The sequence below is a fragment of the Perca flavescens genome, chromosome 17, assembly GCF_004354835.1.
Source record: "Perca flavescens isolate YP-PL-M2 chromosome 17, PFLA_1.0, whole genome shotgun sequence".
NCBI classification, from domain to species: domain Eukaryota; kingdom Metazoa; phylum Chordata; class Actinopteri; order Perciformes; family Percidae; genus Perca; species Perca flavescens.
Genome location: NC_041347.1, coordinates 6,372,319 through 6,382,912, shown reverse-complemented (window position 1 = coordinate 6,382,912; position 10,594 = coordinate 6,372,319). Strand labels below are relative to the sequence as shown.

Here is a 10,594-nt window from a genome sequence, read left to right as displayed (position 1 = left end):
CATTGAACACTTATGGGATCAGCTTGGGCGTGCTGTTCGTGCCAGAGTGACCAACACAACCATATTGGCTGACTTGTGACAAATGTATGTCTTGTTTCTTCAAACTTCAATCAACCAATCCACCAAACACCAAACGAGTCAATGGCAGAATAAGCTGTTTGGCATTGGCAGAGAAGATTTGGCAAACTTTTCATGGGCGCAACCCGCATACTCAGCGCTGCTGCTCATCCCACAAATGCATGTTCCATACAAATGGGGCTCCATTTGAAAGAGAACTAAACAGGCTTTCCAACGGTATAGGATTTATTGCCAAAAAGCATTGTTACCACAGAGAAATAATCTACCAAACACAAATTTCCTTCCTTACTTTTTGTGCTAAGTTTATATTTTGCCTATATGGACCAGCCTCCTCTGATACTTATATATGACGGCAAACAGTCCAATGTCTGTTCTATGTATTCTATTTCTATGGGATAATGCCGGCATTCGCGGGAAAAATCTGATTAGGTGTGGACCATGTTTCCGCTCAGAGGGGTGGCTGTGATGTGAAATCGTTTTCTCTGTACATGAAATCCTCTGTAGTGTGTAAAATAGGTTTTTGACTTCATCTCTAAATACTCTCCACTAGTTATCTTCATTCTGATGTTCGCAGTTCCTGTTAAAATACTGCAATACCCATACTTTGTTCATACACCACCCTATTTTACAAGTAGTAGTTTCGTCAGAACTGGCGCGAAATGGAAACTACTAGATGCGTCAAGTGAGCCTAACTCCTGTAGAAAATAGCGGAAGTAAAGAAAGTTTGCCATAGAAATAAAAGATAATCACGCCCTCTCAAGGCAGCTCGCCAGCGTAACTAGATTTATTTTGAAAGGTATTGACCGGATGTAGATTCCTTATTTTTGCTGTGAACCGTGCTTCAGGAAACACGCTGTTCAGTGCTGCAGCAGAGTAAATGAGTGAAGTTAAGCTGTGCAAGACGTTTGCACAGTTTTAATAGCTAAGGCATAACGTTAGCTACATATTTTAATTTTATTGCGATAACTGCGGCCCTTCTCGCTCAGAAACGACCTCTAGCCAGCTAGCTAGCTAGTTAAGACAGAGCTTTACCGTTAACGGTAACTTTGTATTACTAATAACCTGCTTGTGTCACGTTAACTTGCGACCAGTTGCTATTTTGTCGAGCAAAATATAGCTACCTGTTCTATTAACGTAGCTAAATTAACGTGACGTTACCTCGAAACGTTAAATTAGCGATAAGTTAGCCACATTATCCAAGTCGGTTGCTTTGCTTTTGTCAAAGATGAGCAGGTAAGTTACATTTATATTTTTCATTGAGTGACTCGTAGTGAAAGTATCTCAACGTGTAACGTTTTATGCTAACCTTATCTGCTAAACATCACGGATTGACATGCATGATGGGTTCGTTTTTCTTTTACGTTAACTGTAAATGTGTTTTCCTAATACGGAGACCTAGCAAAATACTGAACGAACGCCTTCTCCTTATTGCATTCCAAGACTCTTTTCAAGCACATAAAAGGCTTTTCTCTCTCAAATGTTGTGCACATATGTATTTAAACGTCCGTAATTCAGTAACCATGGGCGTACGTTTCATCTAACAGTTTGGGGGTTGGGGTTTATGTAACATGGAGACCATTATCCTTTTTCAAGTTGAGTTAGGTTCATAGGTTTCCCACGTGGTCAAATTATAATTATTAAATTATCTTGCCAGTTGTCGTCGACATAAAGATTATTTTTTGTCTGGGGCAGAGGATGTCCCTTATTTAAATTCAACTGCAGTTGATCTGCCACTTAACACCCTATTGAGCAAAACCCTGTGCTCTGATCTACATAATTAGCCTAATACCAGTTCTTTTCCAATGGCTTGTTCAAAGGGAATATTTGTGTTGTGCCAATCGAGTGAGTTTGATGCAGGATCATATTTTGATCATTTGTTTACTCGCACTGCTTTTGTGTCTGGGCAAGAAAGTAAATGCAGGAAGGTGGTCCTGTGTTCTGGAATAGTGCATATTTCTCGCATCTATGATCAAACCAGCTCATTTAATTTAAATAAGAAGACATTGTCTCTGTGGCTCTCTGTGGCTGCTTTCTCCCCAGGGGACAGGGCTTCTGTGAGCCTTAGTTTGTTCTCTAGAAGAAACTTTTTTTGCCTTCCGCCTCCTTCTCTTATCTCAAACCCTCAGAGTTCAGCGTGATTTATAGCCTGATGTCGTCATACTCACATTCTAGTCAGAATATGAGTTTGATGGGCTGGGATTATGGGGCATGTTTCAACCGAACCAGGAAAGAAAATGCCTCTGCACTCAATTGGATAGACCTACAACCAATCAGAGCAACGGAGACAGATGTCACAGAAGCTGCAAGTCAAAGGCAGGCTTCGACAGAGCAAAGGCAGAGGAGGCGGTTTCTGTGTCGATCTGTTACTTTTAAAATGAATGTGCTGTCGATATCTTCTATAACAGATGCAATGGCGGAATCTACACATCTCAATTCTCCAGTGGAAGTCATCTTTGTTGTAAACAAATTCAACCCAAGCGCTCTTTGGTGACGTGGTTGATTACGTTACTGTTGATCATCTGTCAATCATCGTATAAAGCCCGCCTTTACGATTGGATTGGTCCGAACAGCTCTGGTTGGAGAATAGTTGCTCCACAACGGATCAAGTCCAGGCCGAACTTCCTGACCTCAAATGTTGTGGGCGGGGCTAAGTTCGGCTGGCATCCAGGCTGCGATATTACGAATCCCACTATGGCAACGCCAAGACCCGCCCTTCAATAGCATTCACACACTACTATTGGCCAGGCGTCCATTCTTACATGATTAGGTAAGCATCATGTAGTTGTAGTTGCTAACCCCATCCCCTGACCAATCCCCTAACCCAAACCTAACCTTAACCACTCAAGGTGAAATGCCTAACCTCAACCAACCAACCAACCAACCAACCAATCAAGCTGCTTCGTAGGGCGGGTCTTGTTGTGGCCATAGTGGGATTCGTAATTTTGTGATAAATAATTTTGTGATTTATGCGTCAGCGTAAAATCTACAGTGGTCAGAAAGAACAAGGGAGACACTTTGTTTCTCTCACTATGACTTTAGTGTTGCTACTTGCTCCGAAGGAGTCTCTCTCACTCGCTCTACCCCCCCCCCACACACACGCATACATCCCGGCCTTGCTATTAGATCGATGCACACACCAATGCACAAGTATGAACTTGTTAGACTTACGTAGGCTACTGCGAAAGCTCTGCGTGGAGCCTCCGCAGTACCATAAATCACCCTTTGCCCGACAGAGCGAGAGAACTCACATCCACCTACAATGCTGCCATCCTGGCACCATGAGCTGCTACAGTTTGCTGCTCTGCCACATCACAGATGGCAAAGCACACCTGACCACAGGAGCTGTTTAGCTCAGACTTGCGGAGTACAAGTAGAGCAGTTGGTGCGTTTTGAGGTTGCATCGCGTTCTCACCACAAACGAAACCGCTCCATACTTTTTGAAATTGAAAGCTACTGGGACCACCTATTCACGGGGGCCTCTGTATGCTTCTTTAGTCCGCTTTTGGTGTGTTAGTGTGGCCTTTTTTGTGACAGCCTGTGTAATAACGATGCGGTTTAATCAGCATCTTGACATGCCGCACCTGTCAGGTGGATGGATTCTCGTTGCCAAGGAGCTGTGGTCACTAACATGGATTTAAACACATTTGTGCACAACATTTGAGAGAAAAAAAGCCGTAGCTGTTATAACTTCCCTGGTTACAGACGTATAGGTCTCAGTCATGTTCTGCAAAGTGATTTTCCAACATGTGAATGGAGTTAGTCCTGCCTCCTGTAAAAGCAGCAAGAAAAAATTCACCCTCTGGTTTTGATTTTGTGTTCTTCCTCGTGCCGACAGCGTGAAGGAAGCAACTCGAAGTGGTTCCCCTCATTGCCCCAAACCTGATGAATCGGAGGAGCCGCTGGGCACCGCCATGGAGACTGGAGCTGCAAACGGTCAGTCACAAAGGACTCTAATGTGTGACTTCACGGGGCTCACTGGGGGATTTACTTGAGCCAATCCAACTTTAATAGTGTTACTGTCCTAACTTAAGGTTGATATAATGAGGAGATGATGTATTTTATTCAGTGTTACTAGTGATGCACCGATGTGAAAATTGTGGCCGATACCGATAACCGATATTAATATTGCTGTTATGGCCGATACCGATATTTACCGATGTCGATATCTCTGTATAGAATACATTTTTTTATGATAATCAAATAAGGAACTATTTTCCAAAAGGCATTTTTTTTTAACTTTTGTGATTTATTGTCAGAAATCACTGATAATAGGCACCTTTACCTGTGTGCAAAATATGACTGTCATCAGATTTTCAGAAGAAAATCTAAATATTTATATAAAAATAATTTTTAAAAGGATAGAAGTGTGTCCTGAATTCACACTATGAATAAGCCAACCCTGAGTATTCACAATAAACATCTAACTCACTTGAGACCAAGTCACTGTATTCTGTGAACATTGTACAACAGTTCAAAACTTTTAAAGTACAGTAGTAGGCCTTAAATGGCCAAAGCCAAAAGTATTAAAAGAGGTAAAATGTGAAAATGGAGCCAGAAAAAACTGGACTGAACAGACACTGGCTTTTGCAGTCTGAACTGGAAGTACAGTAACTGCCAAGTACTTAAAGGTTAGGCCTAACCCTTGAAATTATTGAAATTGGTGCCTTCTAGGCCGAGATAAGCCATAAAATGCGTTTTTGCTCATATGGATGAAAGACACCAAATCCCAGAATGCACTTGCTTCGCTGCTTAGACTCTATTCCCAAGCCACGCCCACCTACAGACCGACAGTGAGGCAGCATTCAACTCAACCCAAATGTGTTTTATTGTCATTTCAACCATATACACGAACATTTCACCGTGGCTGTAATGGTTACACATTTAAAATATATAAAAATGACATACAAAACAGGTGTTTACAGTCAACCAAGCGCTAATGCTAGTATGCATTAGCTGAACTTTACGTGTGTGTGTGCGTGCAATAGCTACATGTAGCAGATTATAAACACAGTTGTAAATTTGCGTGAAATGTAGAACGGTCGGCATTTACTAGTCACAAACTTCCCCAGCAGTTAGCATTTAGTTGGATACAAGCAGCTAATTTCTGCACAAGTCCGTGTTAACAAAATCTCCGCTCTTACCCGGCGACGTGTTTCCACAACAAGAAAAACACTGTAGTCTCTGAACTCGCGATGGGAATTTGGTTTAAGTTGGATGTACTCCAGTTTGTTGTCTAATGAGCAGACCCTTGCAACCAGGATTGATGGAACAGGTGGCTGGCTAGCGTTAGCTTTCCACCTAGCTAGGTCCAGCCCCCGTTTGCGTTTCACCGCTGAGAATGTCCCCCCCACACCCCCCATGATCGCCACCGCTGCTGCCCACTCCGGCGGCCGCCGCGGCTGCCCGCTGGTCAAACTAACCTGTACGGCGGACCACAGCAGCCTCTTACTTCCGTACATTCATCTCTCCCCCGCCCACCGAGAGCCGGTGGTCAACTAAAGTTTCCAGTGTCCCACTTCGCCGCAGATTCCGTCTGCAAAAACAAACATCCCCGCCCATACTTCTTCTTCTTCTTCTGATTTCAGCAGTATAGACGCTGTTAAGCGTATTACTGCCCTCCACAGGTCAGATTTAAATCTAAATTCTCACACACTCGCATCTAAGCCTACACACGTCAAATACACAGGAATGATTCATCGGCCCTTTTTTGACATCGGAACGATGTCAAAATCGGCCGATATTATATCGGCGGCCGATATTATATCATCGGCCGATATTATATCGGCGGCCGATACAGTGGGGGAAATAAGTATTTGACCCCTTGCTGATTTTGCAGGTTTGCCCACTTACAAAGAATGCAAAAATCTACAATTGTAATCATATGTACATTCTAACAGTGAAAGACAGAATCCCAAAGAAAATTCCAGAAAATCACATCATATGAATTTATTAAAATTGATAACCATCTGATGAGGATAAACAAGTATTTGACCCCCTGGACAAACAGCAAGTATTCTGGCTCCTACAAGCCAGTTAGTCTTTCTTTAAGACACAGCCCCAATCCGAACCAATTATCTACATCAAATACACCTGCCTCACTCGTTACCTGTATAAAAGACACCTGTCAACACCCAAACAACCAGCATCCAACATCACCACCATGGGCAAGATTGTTGATCTGCACAAGGCTGGGATGGGCTACAAGAGAATCGGAAAGCAACTTGGAGAGAAAAGATCAACTGTCGGTGCAGTTATCAGGAAATGGAAGAAGCACCACACCACCGCCAACCTCCCTCGGTCTGGGCCACCACACAAGATCTTGCTTCGTGGGGTGTCCCTGATCATGCGAACGGTGAGGAATCATCCCAAAACCACAAGGGGGGGAACTGATGAATCAACTGAAGGCAGCTGGGACCACAGTTGCAAAAGAAACGGTTGGTAACACACTACGCCGTCATGGATTGAAATCCTGCCGCGCACGCAAGGTCCCCCTGCTCAAGAAGAAACATGTACAGGCCCGCATGAAGTTCGCCATTCACCACCTGGACGACTCAGAAGAGGCCTGGAAGAAGGTGATGTGGTCAGATGAGACCAAAATAGAACTTTTTGGCCTCAACTCAACTCGTCGTGTTTGGAGGGCAAAGAACACAGAGTACAACCCAAAGAACACCATCCCCACCGTCAAGCATGGTGGTGGCAACATCATGCTTTGGGGGTGCTTTTCAGCCAAGGGGACGGGACAACTCCATCATATTGAGGGGAGGATGGACGGGGCCATGTATCGTGGAATTCTGGACCGACATCTCCTTCCCTCAGTGAGAGAGCTGAAGATGGGTCGAGGATGGGTGTTTCAGCACGACAACGACCCTAAGCACACCGCCAAAGCAATAAAAGAGTGGCTGAAGAAGAAGCACATCAAGGTTCTGGAGTGGCCTAGCCAGTCTCCAGACCTGAATCCGATTGAAAATCTTTGGAGGGAGCTTAAAATTCGAGTTACCAGGCGACAACCTCGGAACCTGAATGATTTGGAGGCTGTCTGCAGGGAGGAGTGGGCCAACATCCCTGCCGAAATGTGCACAAACCTTGTCACCAACTATAAAAACCGTTTGACATCTGTGCTGGCCAATAATGGCTTTTCTACAAAATATTAACATGCTGTTTGTCCAGGGGGTCAAATACTTGTTTTTCCTCATCAGATGGTTATCAATTTTAATAAATTCATATGATGTGATTTTCTGGAATTTTCTTTGGGATTCTGTCTTTCACTGTTATGATGTACATATGATTAAAATTGTAGATTTTTGCATTCTTTGTAAGTGGGCAAACCTGCAAAATCAGCAAGGGGTCAAATACTTATTTTCCCCACTGTATATCGTGCACCACTAGTGTTTACCATACATAGGTTCTACTTGGGCGCTCCGCCCAGGTAGATAAAATCTGTCTTACATTTTTTTTCCCCCAATTAACGATTTTATTTTTTTTACAGCTCACCCAGCCCCACCCCTTCGAAGTCATGCGTGCATGACACATTATCAACATTCACTTCAGACTCAGAGGCTTCATGTTGTTCAAAAGTTTTAAACTACAACTCAGTTGTTTGAGTGACAGGAATCTGTTCAGATGAGATCTTAATGGCTGCAACACAGACATGGATAGTCCAAAGTTTAGGATCCCACCAGACACAGATCAAAACACTTTAAAGAACGAACAATGATCTCTAATAAACAAAACAAGACCTAACTTTAGATGGTATCACTCTTACACGATTTAAAAGGCTTTAGGAGGAGACAGTGTTAACGTGTAGCCTAACTATGAATCATAGTATAGTTTCAAGGTTAAGTTGTTTAATATAGGCTACATAACATTTGGGCTCCGGGGAATCAGGTATTTTATCTGCTGAACCATGAAATTAGTTTGACAATACAACCAGATTTGATTTAAAAAAAAAAAAAAAAAAAAAAAAAAAAGCTACACATCTGTATTATCTTTTAATCTAGTTTGTTTAATATGTAAATAGTTAAAAATATCTGTTAATTTTCTTTTCAATAAATAGTTTATAAACCTTTGTTTGATTTAGTTTATTTACCCCTGTTATTACACGAGTAAACTTACCTGTGCAGGAAATTATGGGAGTTGGATGAAGTTTGAAAAGATATGGAACTGTTCTGAAAATAATGAGGCCATGTGGACTTCTTCAGGCAGTGACCCAGCTTGACCCTCACTGTTTGTTTCTCTAAAGATGTCAATGTGAAATCTGAGGAAATGACATCTGAAGTGGTCATCACTGAGGCAATGGAGGAAGAAGAGAAGCAGCTGATGGAGGAAGGGGAGAGGAAAGAAAAGGAGATGATGGAAAAGGTGTGTTGCTTATTAATTCTTCAGGATGTGTGTTCTGTCCCTTTTTTGTGTTTTACTCTACTTTAAAGTCTGCTGCTGGGTCTTGAGTCGTCCATACCACTAAGCATTACCACACCTCATTTCAGACAGCTGAGTTTAGGGAGTGTCCAAATCCACTTTTGCTAGTTTGACGGCGGAAAAAAGGGTCCGTGCGCCGGGCGCATGGTTCTAAAGGGTTGTACTTAGTGTCTTCATTAATCAGAGGTGTGTTTTGGTCGTGTTGAAGGTAGATGTAGGAGAGTCGTCGTGCGCAGATGGTGACACTCAGGGTAGTCAAAGATGAAGTTTGGAGTGATGGACTTTTATTAATTTCTGTCCAAATTAAGGCCCACAGGCAAAACAATTAATAAAACCAAAATTAAAGGAACAACAAAAAAAGAGAAAAAAATACTTTCAAGAAAAATAAAATAAATCGACATGAGTCAAAACTTATGAAATGGTTCCAAAAATACAGATAAAGCTGTATGTAAGTTGACATGTGAAACTAGTCACTAGAGCCTTACACAGACTTGCGTCCACCCTCCTCTAGCTCCCCGAGCAACTGAAACTGTCAGCCTATATAGGCCTGTAGCACACCCCTGAAATTGGAACATACCAACAACAAATAAAATACAGGGGTGGCTAAGGCGAACAGACAAAAAAAACTACAAACGGCAACAATAATAGATCTAGTAGACTAGAAATTTACTGAAGATTTATACATGACTCATCAAAACATTTCATTAAGCCATTATAAATTAAAATAAATGATTACTCAAAGTTACAGTCACTTCCTGTTACCCCGGATGTAGTAACGTCATTTAAACTCGCCGATGGCGGCAAACTTTCCTTTATCAACAAAAGAGCAGACACCGGTAAGCCATAAAGACTACCTGTTATACTGTTACCTTTTTAAACTAAATAAACAGTAAGTTAACAAAGATGTAAGTGTAATTATTATAAAAGATGTTTGTGACAAACAGTATGGTTTTAAACAGACTATGATGTATTGATGGATATAGCTATAGCCTATAAATCACCGCAGTATTCGCTGTAAATTTGTTCACAAGAACGCTACGGGATTACTGTGTGGAATTCAATAAATGGCAAGTTTAACAGATGATTTGAAACGGAGCATACAGTGGGGGAAATAAGTATTTGACCCCTTGCTGATTTTGCAGGTTTGCCCACTTACAAAGAATGCAAAAATCTACAATTGTAATCATATGTACATTCTAACAGGGAAAGACAGAATCCCAAAGAAAATTCCAGTAAATCACATCATATGAATTTATTAAAATTGATAACCATCTGATGAGGAAAAACAAGTATTTGACCCCATGGACAAACAGCATGTTAATATTTTGTAGAAAAGCCATTATTGGCCAGCACAGATGTCAAACGGTTTTTATAGTTGGTGACAAGGTTTGTGCACATTTCGGCAGGGATGTTGGCCCACTCCTCCCTGCAGACAGCCTCCAAATCATTCAGGTTCCGAGGTTGTCGCCTGGCAACTCGAATTTTAAGCTCCTTCCAAAGATTTTCAATCGGATTCAGGTCTGGAGACTGGCTAGGCCACTCCAGAACCTTGATGTGCTTCTTCTTCAGCCACTCTTTTGTTGCTTTGGCGGTGTGCTTAGGGTCGTTGTCGTGCTGAAACACCCATCCTCGACCCATCTTCAGCTCTCTCACTGAGGGAAGGAGATGTCGGTCCAGAATTCCACGATACATGGCCCCGTCCATCCTCCCCTCAATACGATGGAGTTGTCCCGTCCCCTTGGCTGAAAAGCACCCCCAAAGCATGATGTTGCCACCACCATGCTTGACGGTGGGGATGGTGTTCTTTGGGTTGTACTTGGTGTTCTTTGCCCTCCAAACACGACGAGTTGAGTTGAGGCCAAAAAGTTCTATTTTGGTCTCATCTGACCACATCACCTTCTTCCAGGCCTCTTCTGAGTCGTCCAGGTGGTGAATGGCGAACTTCATGCGGGCCTGTACATGTTTCTTCTTGAGCAGGGGGACCTTGCGTGCGCTGCAGGATTTCAATCCATGACGGCGTAGTGTGTTTCCAACCGTTTCTTTTGTAACTGTGGTCCCAGCTGCCTTCAGTTGATTCATCAGTTCCCCCCTTGTGGTTTTG

The 10,594-nt window shown here is 42.6% G+C and overlaps 1 protein-coding gene across 1 annotated transcript in view; it reads left to right on the top strand.

Moving 5' to 3' along the window:
• Positions 1-905: 905 nt before the first annotated feature.
• The window catches only part of hells (helicase, lymphoid specific), a 35,022-nt gene continuing 25,333 nt past the window's right edge, over positions 906-10,594 (top strand). Inside the window, exons 1-3 of the mRNA XM_028603337.1 lie at positions 906-1,311; positions 3,914-4,011; positions 8,318-8,436. Coding sequence (XP_028459138.1) covers positions 1,304-1,311; positions 3,914-4,011; positions 8,318-8,436 — 225 coding nt within the window. The 5' untranslated portion in view covers positions 906-1,303. The remainder of the gene's footprint in view (positions 1,312-3,913; positions 4,012-8,317; positions 8,437-10,594) is intronic.